The sequence below is a fragment of the Limulus polyphemus genome, unplaced genomic scaffold (assembly GCF_000517525.1).
Source record: "Limulus polyphemus unplaced genomic scaffold, Limulus_polyphemus-2.1.2 Scaffold1767, whole genome shotgun sequence".
NCBI classification, from domain to species: domain Eukaryota; kingdom Metazoa; phylum Arthropoda; class Merostomata; order Xiphosura; family Limulidae; genus Limulus; species Limulus polyphemus.
In genome coordinates this window covers 191,761-213,987 of record NW_013667377.1, presented here as the reverse complement: position 1 = coordinate 213,987, position 22,227 = coordinate 191,761, and the positions used below count along the sequence as shown (strand labels likewise).

Genomic DNA, 22,227 nt, shown 5'->3' with positions numbered 1-22,227 from the left:
TATATAGGGAATGTTATGGAATTCAAATAATTACAGATAATAATATTAACAATAAAATTGTAAAACATCTTATCTTTTGAAAGTCAGCAGATTGTATGGCAAATGGTGGACCACAAAGCATGAGGCAAGGTCCGACAAAAAGTCCAGACATTAGACAATCAAACCCCCAATGAAATAAGGCAGAAACTGTCCATGGTGTAATGTGAATTAAAAACATTATATAAGCATGAAAAGACCATAGAATCTCTGTATTGGGAACGGAGACTACATAATGGAAAGGAAGAACCAAACATTTGAAATCCGGTGGTGGAAAAAGGCTATCAAGATCTCCATTCACCCAAACAGGGTCAATATCTATAGGCAAGAACTGAAGAAGGAGGCTGACCTTTTTAACGTTCAATCTCCTGGAAGATAAACACCGATTAAAAAAAAAGCAACATGGGATTGCCCACACCTGGGGCCTGTGAGATTGTGCTAGACATAGGTATGACCCCCGAAGTGGAAACATTAGCTTTGGAATAAGCTGGGATAAATGAAGGCAAATTTCAAATTCCAGAAAATTTGGAAGTTATAATAAATGAAGACCACTTCATGAGTATACTAAATACAAATGTGAAACAGTAAAGAATGATAAAAAAACATCCAAGTACAAGCACTGCCTAAAGAGAAATGATAATTCAGTTGAGGCACACAGAGGGAGTCACATGCATCACATGAGTGTACTATGCTCCTATTGGTGGAGAGGTGACACATGATGATTTACATGAGAGACACGTTGGAATCACATGATTCCAATAGAGGGGAAGCAGAAGGTTTGTGATATGCATAAATAAAAAGTTTGCATATAGGAGGGCAGCAATGGATGAGAATTGCTAATCTTGTAAGCAGAGAGAAGTATCTATAGGAAAATTATGTTTATATCGTTAAGAAGTATATACTTTAACTGATTTAACCAGTGACACTAGGTATGTAGTACATACCCTAGCATAAATAAATGTTTTTTTTTACTAAACTCTTAAAAAGGTTCTCATAATTAAATACAGCAATTTGATAATGTAATAAACTATCAACAATATATTTGAAGCTTAAATTTTCCCTTTTTTACCAATCTCTTTACCCTCATTAATGAACATACTTATATCTTCCTTGTGATATCTTTATATGAAGAAAAAGGAGGGAAAAACAATATTTAAGCTTAAATATTTTGAATATCAGATGTTGAGCATTTTTTTTCTAATAAATGATTATCATGGAATTATTGGCAATTTGTTCTTCAACCACCACTTATAGTTAACACTTTGCATATACAAACATGCTTTAATGTCCATGCTACTAATTTTAACTTGAAACGTTTTATTCTATAACATATGATCACTGCAGTAGCTAAAGATGCAAGTGGGAGTTTAGAAAGCCAATAAAGCACTAAAGTTACTGTGTCATGAACAAAAAAAAACGTGTATAAAAGTAATATAAAATAGAATTATGTTATTACATAAAACATTTACAAGTAAAACTTGATATCTACCTTCTGATAAAACTGTTTATAAACAAAGATGGTGCTGTCAAATGATAAACATCTGGCTGATAATACGAATAAAATAATTAAATGTTCCAATATCAAATGATATTCACACGCCACTACTTTTTTCTTAACATAAAAAGATAAAATGTGATCAAATAAATTTTTATTCTATCACAATAAACTTGTGTTTGTTACTATCTCTACTATTTATTATTTAACAAAAAAAGAACTTTTAATGCAAAATTTACAAAACTCACCTTACAAAAGTCCTTCAGTTTTATAATTTTTACCAAATACATGCAGAACCATCACAGACTTAAAAACATATATATAGCACAATATAAAGTTCAGAAACTACCACAGATTATGCATATAATAAGACAATTTGTAAGACAGTATAACATGGCAAACAGCTTTACACACAAAAAATATATTTTTCTAAAATTCACAAAAGGATTATAATTTTGAAATAAACAAGTGGTCTTTTTATAAAAATTTTTTAGTAAGAGTAAATACATGAAGTGTCAATGGTTAAATGATGTCCAAGCATGTGGTATAAACAATTACTAAGGAAAGAGCTTTGAAAATAGTAAAGTTTAAATACCATTTGGATACAGCAGAACACAAAGTATTTACATCACTGTATAGTGAACAGAGTGGTGTGAGCAATAATATATGATTTTATTGTATAGTGACTATAAGTTCCTTCAAGAACAAACAACAATATGTATTAGGAAGTTTAGGAGACTTATGAAACAAGTCAGAGAGTTTTGTGTAGTCTCTTTACACATTCATTTTGTCCCCGAAAAGGTTTTTACATTAAACTCTGTCTGTTCAAAAGTTACAGGAAATTTCTTTTATGACAAGATATCAAGTAAATGCAGTTGGATCTAAAAAGTATGGCAAATGACAACAAAAATAATCCAAGGACTCAATTCCTTATTTATTGATTAAACACAAGTAAAAGAAATTATTATTATTTATTGTATAGAAACTATGTTTATTAGGCATAAATTGATCTTTGTTAGCAAAAATTTTGTTACCTAGCTTGACAAAGGTAATAGTGATGCCATTGTGAAATGTCACATTGTAGTTCATCAGTAAATATTTGTCAGTTGTTGTTATATTTTTAAGACTTATTGATAGACTAAACGAAAGAAGTGAAGTGCAGTAGGTAAAGTATCAAAAGAAATATGTTAATGAATATTAATCAAGTTAATAATTGAAGACAACTAAATGTAATCATACAAATGTTTTAAAGCCAAAACTAGATAATATTTAATAAGGTTGTAATTTGGTTAAATATTTTCACTTTGAAGAGGAACAAATTAAGAGGGGATATCAATGATACCTCACTGGTGTGGAAAGGTTTATATCATATGACATTTTTATCTGTCATTTTATATACATACTGTATACATATTCTGTCAGTTTATGGACTTTTACCTGTGTAAAGTGTATTTCTGCATCTTCAGGAAACATTGGAAATACATCTTCTGTTCCATCTTTTTCACCAAGACCAAAATCTTCACCAGGTTGTATTTCTCCACAGTTGTATATAAAACAATCCTGGAAAATATTATAACACATCAGCAAAAAATAATTCCAAAAGTCATACTGTGTATATAAATATTTATACAAAACAGAATAGTCAAATCTGTTCTCATCTTGAGCAGAGACAGATTGCACACATCACCTATATTGGAGCAAAAAAAGCTTGGTATTTTAAACCTGAACCACACCTTGTGTGACACTAGGTTAGCTACAGCCATCCATAATTTAGAACTGCTGACCACATTAAAAGCAACCCAAAACCTGCATAGCTATTTTTAATTGAACAGCAGAATTGACTGACACAGTTATAGCAACCCCACATTTAAAAGTGTGGAACAACTTCAACAATATTTTTGGCTCAAAATATTAAAATCTTACAATCTTAGACAAGCATACTAGTCATAAAGCCATGCCAAGACCAGGCTAAAAGCTACTTCACAGATTGAAATATTAAATATTTTTAAAAAGTTTGGGAAAATTTGTTTATATCAGTCAGAAGTTTGCTTTGACAAGGAAGCTCATGTGTTGTACATTTTTCTTTCTGAAAAACCAGACTGGCAAATTTCTTGAACAAGAGAAAAACATAAAAACAAATAGGTGTGTTGGACTAAGGATTCTTTTACAGTAGGTGTCTGTGACTTGTTGGTGATAAATTTGACAATAAACAAACAGCATGCACTCCACTTATTTTTAAAATTATATATATTTGAAACAAGTTAAAAGTATGTACAAAATTCTTTACACTATGGGGATCATATTTGCATCTTAAACATTATGCAGTTTTCTTCTTGTCAAAAGTCCACTTAGGCCAATTCAATTGCTTTAGAATTCAGTTGACAAGTCGAACTGTTTTTATCACAATAGTATCCATGTATAATTCAATTACACTGTTGCATGAGTTACCGAAGTTGTATCCTTAACTTCCAATAATCGTCTGCTTTTCGTACTTCCAATATCATCTACCTTTTATGTCAAAGCCATACAGGCGGGTTCAATTAGTTTAGAACACCCTTTGAAAAAACAAATTATTCTCCTTATCTCTTTCAAACTGTTCATCTCACTCTAACATATCAACTGTTAGGCCATTCACTCCCACGATGGTTAACTTTATGTTTTCTAACTTTTCTCTGACCGAACTTCTCTTTCACAAGACTTTAATTTTACTCCATTTCTGCTTGTCTGGTTGCAGCTATTTATACGCCTATCACTTAAGCCTTCGAGAAATCTCTATAGCGTCAACATCAATTGATTGCAAACACAACATTCGATAGCCTTGATATCAATGAATTACAAACACAAAATAAATGAATTAATAATACTACATATACTAAACAGTCTTTTATATGTCTGACAAAAAGCCTCTTTTCAAGAGAAATATTTAAGATATATTTTTTCACTATATACAAAGACTGTTTTCAGCTCACTCACAATGTCTACTCATACAGTCTGCACCAACATATACAGTCCCTTTGTCGGTCTCTTCTCACGTAGGGCCTCCAACAGAATTTCACCTTGTCTCTTGTCTTCATTTTGATCTCAGTGTTGTCTGGGGTCTGTATTTCCAAATCTATCTGTATACTGACACAGTACATTTTGTTCCTCTTTCTTCTTCTTACCAGTCAGTTCTTTATTTATATTGACGTCTTTGTACATCTCATCTCCACCCAGTGCTCTTAGGCCTAGAAGGTCTCCTTATCTTCTATAACAAAGACATTGTCTTCAGATTATGCTTCTATAACAGCCACACCTGCCATGTCCATCTGTACTTTAATAAGGTCTTCTTCTCTCTTGAAGTACCTCTACAACAGGTTGGCATGGTACATCATGATTGTTCCATCAACTTTCACTATATAGTGCATTCTGTGGATCACTTCCTGTACTGTGAAAGGTCCTTTCCATTGCTAGGTGAGTTTGTTGTTGGCTATGGGTAGCAGGACTAAAACCTTCTGTCCAACCTTGAAACATTGACCCTTGGCCTTCTTGTTAGAGAAGTGTTTCTGATGGTCTTTGAGTTTGGCTTCTCCAGTAAAACTGTTTTGAAAGGTCCAGTTCAATACTCCTTTCCAGTCCTCTGTTTTATAAGTCTCTTTCCTCTTTGTCTTGTGCTTGACTTCCTCTCAGGCACTGTTCCAAAGTTTCTGTGGTGAAGGGTTTTTCTTCTGCACTTCCTTCAAATTCTTACTACCTGGTATGTTTCCTTTCACCAAGTCGTATACTGGTTCCTTGATACATAAGGCCTCAAGGTCTCCTATATAATATGGAGTATCCACCTTTATTTTTGCTATGGGAAACTTCTTCACTGTCCCATCAATTAGCACACACAGATGTATTTTGCCCGTCATCTGGTCATCAGATACTAGACTTGTTCTCACTGCTGCACTACTGCACCCAGTGTCTCATGGAACTTTCACTTTCTTGTCCCCAACATATCCTTCACTTACTGGCATGTTGTTATTTGGTATCACCTCCTGATGTTTGTCATATGCTCCAAGCACTACTGGCACTGTTGATCCATTTGCTAACTTGAGCCAACCATTAGTCGTGCACTGATCATTCATGGAATTGGCACTTCCTTCTTGAGGTGAATCTGACATGTTTTCTTGATTCAGTTTCTTCTGGCAGTAGCATCTGTGGTGCTATTCACTTTTCTTGTTTCTTACCACCACTATTTTTGTAAATAGCTCTAACTGCTTTATGTTGAGATTTCTGCTATTGCTTGATGGTAATTGACTTACAATGTGCCCCATTTTATAACAAACATAGCACCTCTTCTTCCTTCTGTCTATCAACCTCCTGTCACCTTTGGTAGACTCTTGCTTCTGGTCAACTATCACTGGTTTTGAACATAACTGGATATTTTTGGATTTGCCACTTATACTCCCTCCATGGGCTTCCATATACTGTTCTGCCAGCTTGATCATCTCCTCCACATCTTTTGGTGCTCTCTCCTTTAGGAACAGTGACATTTCAGTTGAACATGAACTGTTCAAGTACTAATAGGTCTGCCAGTCCATAAAAACGATTGTCACATTTGGCCATGTCAGTCCATCTTGTGAAGTATCACCATAGACGTGCCACAAACTGAAATACAGTTTCTCCAATGTCAGGTTTGACTTCTCTGAACTTCCAGCAAAAATCTTCTTCAGTAAGTTCATACTGTTTCAGCAAAGCCACTTTTAATTTGTCATAGTCCATAGCAACTTCCGACGTCATGCCTGCATATACTTGTACGCCTTTTCCTGTGGGAGGTGGGCTCAGACAGACTGCCCAGTCACCTTTGTCCCAGTTCTGACTTTGGGCAAATCTTTCATATCTCTCCAGGAAAGCATCCATGTCATCTTTCTCTTCATCAAATTTGGGCAGCTTGAGTCAGCTGGCCCTAACTCTGTTGTCATTCTTAGGTCCTTCTTCCTTTGGTTGGGTGAGCTTTGCAATCTCAATTTGTGCTCTTATTCTCTCTATTTCTAGCCTCTGCTTCTCTCTTTTTCTTCTTTCTTAATTTGTGCTGTTCTCCTCTCTCTCTCTATTTCCAGTCTTTCCTTTCTCTCATTTTCTTCTCTCTACTTTCAGTCTTTCTTCCTCTCTTCTCTCTCTAGTTCTTGTTGTTGTTTAACAAACTTTCATAGTTCACTGTCTTAATCCAAGACGTTCTCCTCTTTGTATCCATTTATCAAAATTTGACATGGTTTTATAGTGTGATTGTTATCTCCACACTATTTGCACTACTACTATAGTTGTGCACATATAGGCCTATATATTTCCGCTGTCGTTCACATTTTCACCATATGTCAGGAACTTTTTTTTATTAGTATATATAGTAATGTAAAGATAAGGGTGTGTTGAGCTAAGGATTCTTCTACAGTAGGTGTCTGACTTATTGGCGACAAATTTGACAACAAATGAACAGCTCACACTCCACTTATTTAAAATATATATATTCAAAACAAGATAAATGTATGTACAAAATTCTTTATATTATGGAGATCTTATTTGTATCTAAAACACAATACAGTTCTCTTCTTCTTGTCAAAAGTCCATAGAGGCCAATTCAATTGCTTTGGGATTCAGTTGACAAGCCAAACTATTTTTCTCTATTTTAATTGCAATAATACCCATGTATAATTCACTTATGCTGTCACATGAGTTACCATAGTTGTATCCTGAACTTTTAATAATCGTCTGCTCTTGGTACTTCCAATAATTGTAAGCCTTTCCGCAAAGTCAACACAGGTGGGTTCAATTAGTTTAAAACACCCTTTGACAAGATAAACTGTTCTCCTTCTATCTTACAAGCTGTTAATCTCACTCTATTATATCAACCATTAGGCCATTTACTCCCATGATGGTTAACTTTATGTTTTCTAATTTTTCTCTGATCGAACTTCTCTTTGGTGTGACTTTACTTTTTACTCTATTTCCACTCTTCTGGTTGCAACTATTTATACCCCTATCACTTAGGCCTCCTAGAAATCTCAATAGCCTCGACCTCAATGGATTGCAAACACAACATTCAATAGTTTCAACATTAATTAATTAATTACAAACACAAAATAAATTAAGTAATAATACTACCTACACTAAGTAGTCTTTTATATGTGACAAAATCTTAATCATCATTACATTCAGAAAAGTGATTTACTTATATATATAACAGAAACAAATGAAAGAAGCAGAAATTTTTTAGCCTTTGTCTGAGAGGTATTTTATAACTAATGCAGCTATACATATTCAGCCATTCAATTTTATAACATTTCTTATAGTTTGATCTTTGATGCTGTTTTATGACAAAGAAAAAAATTGTGAAGACTAACATTAAGAAAATACTTAAGAAAATACCAGTTGTTACGACAGTGGGGGTCACGTGACGAGTATTCTAGAAGAATCGCTAGTGTGTTACGACAGCGGGGTCATGTGACGAATATTCTAGAAGATTCGCTAGTGTGTTGCGACAGCGGGAGTCAATTGGCGCTGGTAGCACGTGTTGAGAGTCTTAGAAGTTTCTAGAACAGGCAGTATTATCGTATATAAGTGCGCTAGACAGTGAGAGAGACAGACGGAGTCGAAGCGGTAGTGGAGGCAGAGACGTAGTGGAGACGAAGCAGGCAGAGAGAAAGAAAGACAGTGATTATGGTTGGCGGGAACAGAGGATAGCAGACACAGAGATCGGAACTATAGTTTGCAGGGACGGACAATTAAGTCCAAGCGCGATAGAAAGTGAGTGAATTGTTGTGAACTATAGTGTGTGTAACTGTAAAAATTAAGTACATTACAAAGTTGTATTGAGGAAGAATAAACAAGTTTTATAAAGAAAGGACTTGTATCTTAGAAGAATTAACAAACAAATATACAGAGACGTAACACAGTTTTAAAAGCAATTGTTTTTTTAATATAAATGAAAAGCTAGTACACCTGTTCTATTGGTAAAAAATGAAAGTTACTGCTTCACATTTTTAAAATAGTAACAAATTTACAAACAGTAAAACTAAAAATGCAAGTGAGTTTGGTCATATGTTTTGGCTAGAAACTTCAATATTACAACAGCACTGTTTAACAAGTTTTTGTGTTTATTATTTTTTTGTGGGTATTTATACTTCTGTAGTGTGAAAGAAATTCTATTTTATTCCTTGAACAAATATTTTGCAAATCCAGACTTTTATGTATGGGGAGACTAAATTACTTAAAAAATATGCTTTTAATCTTATTACTGTACCTGTTAAAGTAACAGCATAAATGGTTGTTGTCTTTCAAGTCAACCACCACTCCTGTAAACATGAACTGAAAATCTAAGTTTTTAATACAAAAAATAAAAAAAAACTAATGTTTTAATTATATCTTGCACTTCTCATTACATGTAGTTCTAATCAATTTTCTTCGTCCACCTTATTTGAAAAATGTCACTGAAACTAAAGGTTATAAATATGTGTGTGAAATTCATCTTATATCATTTGTTTGTTGTTATGGCCAAAGCTAGATGATGGGTTATCTGTGCTGTGCCCAATGCAGAAACAAACCCAATTTTTGGCATTATATGCCTTCAATCTTAGTGCTGAGTCATCAGGGGACACTAAAAGGCAATGTTCTAACTCCATCTTGCACTGTCAAAACTGAAATAGCTACTAGTTACACCATTATACTAGTATAGACTATACATATAGTCTAGTATATTCAGACACCTTTCTAAAGTTCCATGTAGTTAATTACACCTGTGTTGCTTGGATATCACAGTTACAAACACTTGCTAACTCATTTTACATAGGTAGGAATTACACAGTGCAACTTAAAGCTCAAAGTGGCATGTATGCATTTTTGTACTGACCTTCTTAGAAGATGGCTCATTCAAACAGGTGATACAGAAACCTGTACCTGGTTTGGGATAGTTTAGAATTATATGTAGACTACAAGTTGAAGTACGCAACCTAATAAATATTGGGAAACCACACTAAGGTTTCATTATGAGTATAAAAGTAGAGAGTAGACATAAAAAATGAGAAGCTTGGACAGTCTGGTAATATAAACACTGTGGTTTAAAGGAAGAGTTGTATATTTCCATGATTACTTGTTTCCTTTTGTTGACCGTGTTTAACTTATTCTTTGCTTAAAAATCCTGAAGCTTTGTTTTGTGGATACTTTAGACTTATCTGTTGGATGTCAGTGTGCCAAAATACCACTTCACTTTACTCATATGTAGTTCTAATCAAGGTTATAAATATACACATAGAATTCAAATACACATTCTGGAATACAAAGCAACCTCCTTAAAAGTAAAATAATGTCATGTGTTCATTTTCAATTGAAAAGAGAATGTAAATATTAAAAAAAAAAGTTGGTTGTACATAATATTAAAAAAACTTGTATAAATCTAAATTTAATGTATTAAATGAATTCTCACAATTTTCTCTCATTAAAAAAAAATCACTTTTGGGTGAATTCTCACACCAATGCCTCAAAGGTTAAAACATTGATCTAAAAGTCAAAAAGGTCTACCTCTACTGGTCTGTCATTTGGTCCTGTATGTGCACTTTCCAGCAGGTGGACAGTACCCAAACCTTTCTTTACTCTACCAAAAACAACATGTTTGTTGTCTAGATGAGAAGTAGGAACTGTTGTGATATAAAACTGAGAACTGTTGGTATTTGGACCAGCATTAGCCATTCCAAGAAGCCCTGCTTTATCATGCTGAAAAAGAAGAATGTATATAAAATAACTTTCAAACTTAAACAAAATTAGTACAATTAAACTATTAAAGGAAATATGAATAAACCACATTTGGTTATTCAACATTTCCTAAAATACCCAAGATAGCCAAAGTGATGGAGTAGAATATGTTCTAATACGCTGTGGCCTTTTCCATTCCTTAAGCAATAAAGCAGAATTAGTATACTAATTCATACTTATTCAGTAACTTTTCATTCTGTCTACCTTTTTTTCCTAACATATTTTTAAATTGGATTTCTTACCTACAGAAGGACTTTGGCTATCTTTAAAAACTTCTCCAGTATAAAGAAAGTTTATTGCTTAATGGAATAATGTATATTAATATAAATGTGTAAGTTTTGAACAAAGTCAGAGTTAACAGGTTGGAATTATGGCTTCACTTGGAGTGCTAATACAGAGATATCTAACAAGGTTCTGGCCACTCCTATATTAACCAGGAACTTCCATCTCTTGCCCTTGTATATTTAACAACACATACCATCCAGCCCTAACTTGGGCTCAATTAGTTTCTCAGAGTAGAAACAGCAGCAGTCACATCTTTTTGCTGGACCTCCTGTACCTACTGTGCAGTTGGCCTACTCTGGTTGTGTTGCTTGTAATAGTGCACATCAAGGTCTGGGCAGTTCCTTCTAAACTAACCTTACTTCCCACACCCAAGGCATATGCCTTGGTTCTCCCTTTTGGAATGATGTCCAGGCAGAGGCATAATCAACACTGGCTGTGGCACAAACATCATGGAAAGACCATGGAAGCCCTTCCAAATCACAAGGAAACAATGAGCACCAGGACTTGTTTGTGGCTGGTTTGCCCTTGCCATAGCTCGAGCTCTACTGGGGAACCAACTTGAGTACAGCTGTCTGTTTAGATTTAGTTACTACTTCTATCATAGCATAAGCCTTTCTCCCTCAAACTCTTAGCCAATGCCATGCTGAGCCTTAGCACAGTGGAAGGACCAATAGTTTGAGACGAACCTTAGATTCCTGCCCCCAGGATACAGAATGGCAAAGCAATGATGGTATTGTGCTATTCATATCCATTCTGTATAACATCAGGCTTTTAAGTGATTTGTGATTGCTCTTACAGTGTACCTACCATCATGGAGAGGCTCACTACTGCCCCTTGTTCATCATCATTTATATGTCTCCACCATGACTGCACTACTCTAGCCAACAACTGCCTGAAAGTCCTAGAGAGACCATCCCATCCAGTCTCAGACTTACCAGACCATACAACCAAAGCGATCCTCAGGGACAGTTTCTGAAGCCAATCGTAGTGCACCAAATGATGACACTTCTCTGTCTTGGTGCTATAACTGTAGCAATATAGCCAACAGTTATCTCTAACTTTATATTCACAAATTATATTTTAGAAATTCTCATAACAAACTTCCAAGATAATCTGTCCTGCACCTTTTTATAATATTGTCATATGCTATAGTAAATCTATTTAATGATAATGGTTTCTATGCTTTTACAATATTTTATTACTAGTCCACTACCAATGTTTAAAAATGAACCCTAAACAAAATTTAAAGATACTTCAATATGTAAACTATTATCTGCTTCTTACTAAATGTTAGTACAATTTCCTTGTGCTCATTACCATGTACTTTACCTTATAAGGCACTTAAAAACAAATTTTCCTTTCACCTAGCATTATCCAGTCCAGAGCTAATGCTAAAATAACATGAAAAATAATATGAATTTCTGGGTTAGGCATGTGATCATGCAATGTGTTCATGCATGCTTTACCAATCTATTTCTTTTTGCCACGAAGGAACCTATAATACATGACTAGTTTGGCTGTTTTTTGTACTACTAGCCAGTTCTTCAGTTTGTTTTGGATCAGGCTGAAATTTGAAGATACTCTCTAGATTGAGGCAGAGCCTGCTGGTAGCATGCCCAGATTTTGTCCAGAATGTTTAATGCATTTCCACCAAACATCTGGCTTGGTTTTAACACAGGTCGTTGGATGACACAGTCTTGGGCAAAGGCAGATCTTCTGCTATGAACTGGCAACTCTGGGGCTTCATCTGCTAGGACCTCTTGTGCTTCATCCACATGATTGGATTGAAGTTGCCCTCCCTTGTACTATGGATGCAGCAGATTGGCAAGAAAGTGGTCTGCTGTCATGGCTTGATCAAATCTCTTTTGGATGGTATCATTGTGGAGGGAATAGCTGTGGGCAGTTGAGCAGGTTGAGCCATTGTTCACAGGTATCAGCAATAGTGGATGAGTCAGCCTGCAGATTGTCTAAGGCCTTGGCAATTGGTTGCAGTTCATCATGCATGTTCATGGTTTCATTGTAAAGATCAACATTCTGGATGAGGCTTTTGATCCTGTTTTCAATCCCATCTTAATTTTCAGCAACTACAAGAAGCATCAAAGGCTGGTTTCTGAGGTAGGTTTCAATGCAATCAAATTGGCTATTCCATTTAGTTTCTCCTGGCAGTTGTGGCTTAATAGAGCCATCTTGACTGGTCAAGAGCACTTCTGGTACATGTTGGTTGTGAAAATATTTGTTGATCTCCACAACTTGGTTTATCACTTATTGTACTGTTACATCTTGACTTAGAAGGTTTAATCAATGGGATGAGCATCCATAGACTGTTAAAGTGTGGTCTGTCTCTTTCAGGTTTCTGCACATTTCTTTCATTTTGCTCTCATTGACAGTCACTACTGCAGTAACGGTACACACAAACTTGTTAAATGCCACTTTCATGGAATCATTGGCAACTGACTCAACTGTTGACAGGAAGTAACATTTCTGCTTAACACGTATGCTATTGGCAATCATGGGAATATTATGAATGTCACTCCAGCCACCTTACATAACTGTTGGATCCTGTCCCAAAACTTGTTCCATCACAGTTTCAGTAATCTTCTGATGGACTTTATCAAGCAACTCTTCACCTAGGGCTCGGCAGGTGGGAGGCTGATATTCAGGGTATACTATCTTCCAAGTTCAGGATGGGACATATTGAATGGGATGTTGCAAGCATGAAACATCTTTGCAACCTACTCACCTACTTGTGCCTTCATTTTGTCATCTGTCTTAAGGACAAAATTTATGGCAGCCCTCTAATGTTTAGCCTTTTTAGGATGCAGTTGATCATGTCTGGGAGGTTTTTAAACATCTGCTTAAGATAATGTAAATGAAAGTTCTTGGATATCATTGTCAGTGGGACTGTTGGTTGCATTGACTGTTATTGTGACTCATGACCTACTCTACATCAATGCCATTCCCATTTCTAACGTCAAAAAGACTGGACATTTCATCAAATGAGTTTTTAGTCTCATTGTTTTGGTGCTCTCTTCAGTATTCCAGTTTCTGCACCAAGCCACTGTTTTCTCTGTTTGCTTTGCAAATGAGTCCCATATTAGATCCCTTGGTCTTCCACTTTTGTTCAAGCTGAATCAAAAACTTCAAGTTTATGGGTTCTATAATTTCTGTTGTGTTGACTTGGGTATACAGGAGGGAAGATAATGTAACTGCTGAAAATGGGTACTGCTGATGCTCATGGCTTCAAACCATGCTCTTGCCTAACAAAAGAAGGCCACACACTGCAACTTTCTGGATGTTGCTTCTCAAACTGCATGGCTGGTTCGACTTTTGAATACTACACATCTAGGTAATACTTACTAGTACAGTAAGGGTCAAATTTGGCTGAAACTTTTAACAGTCAATGCTGTGTTGAAGGTAAATGGCAAGGTAAATTAGGTCCTAGTGTCTCTCTGGTTTGCCTCTTCACATGTAGGAAATCAATTATAATATACAGATTAGTGTTGACAAGTGTGTGTACATAGCCTACACATAAGTGGCCCCAATACTCATGATTCAGGCATTTTTCCAAAATGTAATACACACTTCTGATTAGTTACAACAATATAAATGCCTTATATTGCCAAACTTGCCAATGTATCCTATGGTCTTCTGAGACTGTTTCCTTAGCTTTTTTAGGTTTTAGAAATATGTTTCAGCATTGACCATGTTTGACTGGATTTAACCACTTCCTGGTTAAAACAGGTTTTTACCAGCTAGAGATCAACCCTGCAATAAGCAAATCTCGTCACCTATTGATGAGACTAAAAGAGGATTACTGGTTTTATTCTTCACAAACTACTAAAAGCACGCACACACACACACACACACACATACATACATACACATATATATAGTTGTAATGTTGTTCTTTTATTGGTCGGTTATTTTACATTATCTGGTGAAAATAATTCAGTCTCAAATGATAAGAAATTAGTTTATTTCTTCCATAATGCTTCTGTGGAACTTGTAGGCCACATTTACAAATGAGGCTAACTGCACTACACAAACATAAAAAATAACTTACTTGTACCACTTCATGGGTGAAATGAAACATACTGACTAACTCATTCTACCAAATAAAAACAACTCTACCATCTTCACAATTATCTTTTTCAAACCTCATATTTATAATTTACCATCAAATTTAGCAGAACACTTCATGTCAAATCTTTGAAACTTTCTAGACCTATGTTATTAAACCTATATAATGCAAGTTCTTTCATGATGTGAACACCACCCATGTAACTTGGAATATCTCCGATTTCAGAACAAAGACTATTATGTCTATTTTGGTACCATGTGTAATGTTACAGCCATCTTTCCTGCTAAATAGTTCATGTGACATTCTAGTTGAATGACCCAGTTTCATGTGTAATAACTAGGGTGAGAAGAAATTAGTTGTTCCTTGGACCAACGTTTTTTTTTTTTTTATTAGGAGCTAAACACACACTGTGTGAAAAATTGTTTTAAAAATTCTAGATATTAATTAAAGGGGTAGAATAAGTATGGTATTCCTGCTTACTACAGGGTAAATATATGCAGCCAATATCCTAATTATGCTTTCTTCTGTCTAGTTTAACATTTTACAGGCAAATATGTTTGCTCACAGTAAGTTTTAGATTGACCAGCTACAACTTATCTTTTTAAGTCCATTAACAAATCTGCAGAAAAGAAACTTAAATACCTCTTCCATTTTACTAGCACCTGTAGCACACAGTTTCACATACTGAGAACTGTAGAATAATTAAATATACTACTCAGAAGATAGGAATATTTGGTAGCTGTGTTTTAAGCTTTTACAGTCTTTGATGCAGTATCAATAACATAATCTCTTGAAATTAATACTATCCCTGCTAATACAAAAACAATAAAAACAAAACATTAATTATGTAATTTTACTCATAATTCAGCACATCTACAACATAAAGAAGCCAAACACACCTTTAAGTTGAAGTTTTCATCTTCAAAACTCTCTCCATATATACTTTCTCCTCCAGTTCCATCATTGTTTGTGATGTCTCCACCTTGAACCATGAACTGACGAATTACTGGAATAGGAAAAATTCTGTTAAGTGCATGTAGAGTACTAAAATAATAAATAAGTAACACACAACATTGAAATAGATATACAATTAAAAACATTTCTAATTCAGGCCAATCTATGGCTTATAAAATGTTGACTCTACATGTTTCCACATTTACCACATCATCACCAGGAGTGAACTTACACATGGTAAATATCAAAACACGTAAAGTCAACATTTTAGAGGCCACAGATTGGACTGAATTAAAAATGTTTTAATTGTTTATTTATTGTAACATTGTGTTTTATTTATTTATTACTTTAACATTATACGCAAGTGCCAAGAAAATAATATCCATGTAGAATACTGTCTAATCACTAACACAGAGCAAAACAAGGCTATTTGTTCTTAATAAACATTTCTCAATACTACTAATTTTGATATTTGTTGGCACAATATTTAAGACTTTTCCATAATATGTTGATTTTTCAAAATACTTATTCAATTTAGCCAACAGAGCAAAAGATCTCTTATTTATGACATACGTAGATAGTTGGAATTTTAAACTTGAAAGGCACCTCATGCTTTATTTCTAAACAGTCAGAGACCGAGCTAACTGTTTTGTCTACAATGCAAAGATCATACCCCAAATACTAGTACCATAAGCCCTCAAGCTCACTTCTGAGACAAGGAGAGTTTTGACCAGAGGTAGGATAGCTAGCTGAAAGCTTCTGCTACAATAAGGTCTTTAAACTGAATGACAAGATTTCTTGCCACTTTTATGATGCACCCACAGGTGAAAACATTGTGTTCAATGGCATTAAGGCTTGAACAGTAGACTGTACAAAACACAGCCCAATATACTTACTTCTGAGCCACATCCAGTTCAAGTTGATAAATTAAAATATTCATAAAAATATGTAAATTTGTGCTCAATTGTTCATCTAACTTATCAGTTTATTCAAACTACCTGTAAAGAAATACAGAATTGATGATGATAATATGAATGTCAAGGTATACAATGTAAGATTGGAGACATAATACAAAGACAACAAGGGACCATTTGGTCCTACATCCATCCTTCAAAAAAGCAAAAATTTAAACCCAAATTTTATTTTTCAGTAAAGCATATATTCCATTCTTAAACTCTTGTAAAGTGCCAGCTTCTACTACTGCAGACAGCAATGCATTCATAATCCATAAGTCAATCACACTGTTAGAAAAATAAAACTGTCTTAACTGAAGCCTAGCCTGTCTTTTCCAAATCTCAAACTTGTGTCCTCTCATCCACTTGTCTTCAGAACACAGCACAAATAAATCAGATACTTTTAAATTATTGATCCTCCTAGATAATCTTGTAAACTTAAATAAGATTATGAAATCATCCTCTGAACCATTTACAATAAATCAACATCCTTTTTCAGATAAGACCAAAATTGTACATGGTATTCCTAACTGGTGATTTTTATAGAGGAATTTGACTTGTAAACAATATGTACATAAATGCACCCAAAAATTCTATTAGCTACCAGAGCTTTGTCTCAATGAATTGACATGTTTCAGTTAGTTATCCACCATTAATCCAAGATCCTTCTCTTTAATCACATTACTAAATGGGTTTCCATCTATATAAAACACATTCAAGTTATGATAACCCTAAAATGCATTATCTTGTACTTACTATGATTAAAAGCATTTGCCAAATATTTGTCCATCTTACCAACTGATCCAAGTTCTTCTGTAGTACCTTAATATTCTCAATACAGTTAGAAATACCCAAGTGTTTAATGTCATCAACAAACTTTACTAATGTACTCATTATGTTCCTATTAATATCATTAAAGTAAATAAAAAGGAATAGTCCAAGCACTGACCCTTGAAACACACCACTAATAAATGCAACCCAGCTTCACTTCTGTAAATAACAACCTTTTTATTCTTATCCAGCCACCTCACAACCCAAATAACTAGCCTCTCCCCAATTCCCACAGTATGATTTTCTTAACTGATATTGGGTGTTGCACCTTTTCAAAAGCCTTTTAAAAATCTAAATGTACCAAGTCCACACTCTTTCAATCATATATCTAGCAGGAACATCCTTACAAAATGTTAACAAAATAATAAGGAAACATTTTAAAAGATTAGAAAAACAATTAATAATACAGCTAAGTTGAAGTTGCTTTCTAACCGTCTTGTGAGGGTAACTTATTTGGTACAGTGCAGCCAACTACATCTGTAACCAAAAATGTGGTAGGAACTGTATATTTTGTTTTCAGATGCATCCATAAAGTGTATAAACTTTAACCTATTCTTGAAATTTCTGGAACCAAGAGTACTAATGTATCACATAGTGTGAAACAGAATTTCAAATAAATTATCAATTTTTTTACGTTATGCTAATGTTTCTGGCCTTATGAAATTAATGACTTCAAAATTCTTACTGAGAAACTACTTTCAACATATTTATACCACTACTGAATTTTTTTTTTAACAAAAAGATTGGGATTATTTATCAAAAACTACGACTGTATGAAAATGAAAGACTCAGTCCTTACCTCTATGAAATCTGCAACCTTTATAGTGAAGAGGTTTTCCTTTTTTTCCAACACCATTTTCCCCTGTACAGAGAGCTCTGAAGTTTTCACAAGTTTTAGGTGCAACATCTTTGAACAATTCTAGGATAATACGCCCAGCTGTGCCAAATAAAATTTCAAAGAATAAACTCAAGACAAAGATAGAAAAATGACAATGCAATGGCTATTGGTAAAATTATTGTGGCCTTCTTATTTTACAAAGTTCATAATTTAAAGCCTGAGTGTGAACATAATAAAGAGTAAATTATTATAGTTGATGTAAAAATATGTATACACAAATTGATATAAATACACTTTTCATACAACTGATATAAATTAAAGGCACAAGATGAATTTTTACTTAAGTGTTCACATATACATTTACACTCCTGTATATAGTTTTTACTTGATAGAATTCATTATGAATTTGTCAATCAATTTTCCAAAAGTATTGTGCATCAGCTGCTAAATTAAATCAGTGAATGCTAAGTAACAACAACAAAAAAAAAGATCATGTCATAAAGCCATTTAGCCAATAACTATCACTTTCCATACACTTAAACAACCAACCAAGGCATAAAATCTTAAATAAAATTTAGCTCTTCACAACCGTATATGTGTCACAAATTTTAGAATATAAACAGTTTGCATCAAGTCACCTAGCAAACCATTTCACAAGCTTATAACTAACAAAGTGATCATTTTGCAGAAGAACAAGTCTGTAGTTGAGCCATTAAAGCTTATTCTCTTCAGTATTGAAAGATGCATTTTTAGTTTTCCTTTTCACAATTCAGACACTTTCTTCCAACAAAGAATAGCTATTAGCTATTATCCTAGCTAATACCTAAGATAATCACCTTTCTTCTAAATGTACTCTAAGAGAAAAAACAAAACAAAATCTTTAAGCCTCTTTTCACACCTTAATAAAAAACAAATCTAACAACATGTATATGTACTCTTTATATTATATTAACATCCTTCCTGTTTTAAGGGTTATAATAAATAATGTTTCACCAGTTTCATAAAAGATTATAATACTCTCTTAAGTTCCAGCACAGAGTTTTATCAAGTATAACCTCTAAATCCTTTCTTCTTTTTTTTTTTTATTTTTAATCAAGACTACCAAAGCTCTTCTCAAACAAGAAGTAAGTCATTTCCAAATTTTCATCAATAAAGCACAAAACTTTAGGCTTCATATCACTGTAATTCATTTTCCATGTTCTTTATTGGAAAGGGTTCAGAGGAGGAGTACTAGAATGATTCCTAGGATGGGAAGGTTATCTTACAGGTTAAGATCTTTTAAGGTATTTGCTCTTGAAAAAAAGAAGGGTAACAGGTCATCTCACTGAATTTTACAAGATTACCAAGGGGAGGGGGCTGATAGGATCAAAGTATAAGATTTCTTTGTGCTGTAATCTAATAAAAACAAAAGAACAAAACAAATTTATTATATGGAAAGCCTGGCTTAGCTCCACTAAAGACAGGCTTATTTTTCTAGTAGAGTGACTGACCTATAGAGGGAGTTGCAATCAGGAATAGTAGATGCTGGTACTTTACAAAAACTTAAGAGAGGAATCAATAATTTTGTGAAAACAATATACTATGGGTGCATTTAAATTCTTCCTTTTTCAAAGAGCGGAGTGTACAAGGTTAGCCTTGACACCTGAACAACCAAATGGTCCCTTGCTGTCTGTAGAATTAAGTTATTTTATGACTGCCAATATCATTTTGATTAAGAGAAATAAATCTCAATAAAATCAGTCATGTCTAGAAATTTGGTATCATCTGAAAGGGTGCAGGCAGTACTACAGAGTAGGGTGGTCTCTTTCTAAATGAAAACATGGAGCTTTTTTCTCCACAAATAATTTAAGTGATCTACCTTAGCCTAAGTGAAACTTGTAAAACAGGAGTACTTAAAGATTAAGAGAGCAAAAACAAATTCAAGTGTTTACTAGAAAAAAATCAGAAGATAGTGGACCTTTTAGAAATTTTTTTAGGATATTGGAGTGGTTGTTTGACCTTCCCCTCTCTGGTTATGCTCAGCAGTAATTTTACATATCTTACTGTTTACAATGCTATCAACATCAAGTTGAATAAACATGTTGAAACTTATAGGATTTACTTATTATAAAATAATTATTAACAATATTGGTTGTATGCAGGTTTTATTTAATACTATGATTAATTCAATGCATATATTGCATGCAGTTTTTGTATATTTTGAAGGTTAACTAAATTTATATTAAAATCTTAGACCAATTCATTTGATCAGGAAAAATGTAAACTGAAAAGAATTGTATAATTTTAGTGCCTATGATAAAACTTTATCTTATATTCAGTATTATATACATTCAATCTGAAATTAATTAATAATTTTTGTGTCAAACTATGGCTTAAATTGTATTTATAAGTTTCTATGTTACTATTATTAAAGAAGTTTTCCTTTATTATTGCTTTATAAAAAAGAGATTTCAACTAAAACTTCAAGTAAATAATTTTCATAGAACTCTGATTATTAAAATGTGGCTGACAGAGTAATTTGAAATGTTTAATATTTTATCACAATTATTAATGACAGTCAAATTTTAGATGTTTAAAGATTATTAGTTGAATTATATATGTGGCAATGCAAAAATTATCCTTTGGAATGAATGATGAAATATGTATTATATTATTTTACTGTAACTCAGTGCAATTCCTTTTATTTAATGCCATGATTAATTTTTCACATTTTTATTTTAAAGATGTAATCCATTTTCAAAATATGAAAACATTTTTCTCCTTATTACTATTATCAATAAGCAATATGTACAGGAAGGTGCACCAGTTTCTTTATTTTATGCTACACTGCATTACCACACCTTGTGACACAAGTTTATAATTCCACTAACTAATCACCTTACTCTTATTAATTTCTACCTGATAAAATAATCATCACAGTTTGAAGTAGAATTTTTTAAACCATACTGCGACATAAAACTGTCTAAAATCTTGAACTTAATGATGACGTAGTTTAACATTCCTAAAAACAAAGGCATGAATACAATTTTATATATTGAACAAATAGTTGAAACACATGATAACTGTTATGACGTAATTAAAACCTCAAAATCTGATTTATGGGCAAGATGAGACAACTCAAGTTATCCTGAGGAAGCGATTCGAAAATAATGAGAAATGCAAGTCATACAATTACAAACCACACCTATTGACACGCTGTGTATGTGCATCATACTTAGTCTATGCTGAACAAAGTTTAATTTGCAAATAATTGACTTTAAGACTATAACTGAGGTATTCAATAACTGAAAACCAACAATACTGAAAATTAAATATAACACTAAGCAAACTATAATATATTACCGGGTTCTTCACCAATTTTTACGTCTAAAAACACGTGCAAATTTCCTTCCAAAGGAGCCGCCATCGTTACTCACATCGACGAGTTTTTCTGACGTAATCAAATATTCGGTAGTTCAAGTATACGCATTTATATGTGAAATATACGCAACGCGGTAATATTTTTCACGTGGGCTGATGTAAAAGTGGCGTCTGCTTTTAGTATATATAAGCTGCAATACAGTTATAATAATATATTCTAGAATTTTGATTTTCTTCATAAGTTTTATTTCTTTCTAATGTTTTAGAGAAATTTAATAAGAATCTTTGGCTTCGATTAGTTAAATATTGGTAAGATTCAGATGGCAATAACCTCGATAACATTTATAAATATTAAGTTTTTGGCAATAAAGTTAAAAAAATGACCTTTACCCTCCAGATGATAATCTTCTTCTTCTTCCGTAGCTTTTTCCCGTATCTATACGGGATCGCTATTTTCGGTTTTTGGCAGAGTTTTTACAGCCGGATGCCCTTCCTGACGCGAACCATTCCCTAATTTAGCAGTGTAAGACTAGAGGGAAGGCTGCTAGTCATCACCGCCAACTCTTGGGCTACTCTTTTACCAACGAATAGTGGGATTGACCGTCACATTATAACGCCCCCACGGCTAAAAGGG

The 22,227-nt window shown here is 33.7% G+C and overlaps 1 protein-coding gene across 3 annotated transcripts in view; it reads right to left on the bottom strand.

Annotated features, from left to right (window-relative positions):
- The window catches only part of LOC106464873 (peptidyl-prolyl cis-trans isomerase 3-like), a 36,079-nt gene extending 14,405 nt beyond the window's left edge, over positions 1-21,674 (bottom strand). For 2 of the 3 annotated variants that reach the window (XR_002611847.1, XM_013925031.2), the window contains exons 1-5: positions 21,576-21,674; positions 18,195-18,332; positions 15,557-15,663; positions 10,061-10,252; positions 2,969-3,091 (exon numbers count right to left, since the gene is read on the bottom strand). Coding sequence is in view for 2 of the 3 variants with exons in the window: in XM_013925031.2 (XP_013780485.1) it covers positions 2,969-3,091; positions 10,061-10,252; positions 15,557-15,663; positions 18,195-18,332; positions 21,576-21,639 (624 nt within the window). In the remaining variant the exon portion in view is untranslated. Of the gene's footprint in view, positions 1-2,968; positions 3,092-10,060; positions 10,253-15,556; positions 15,664-18,194; positions 18,333-21,131; positions 21,350-21,575 lie in introns of those variants that run through there. The other variant, XM_013925032.2, reaches the window with a different exon arrangement.
- Positions 21,675-22,227: the final 553 nt, after the last annotated feature.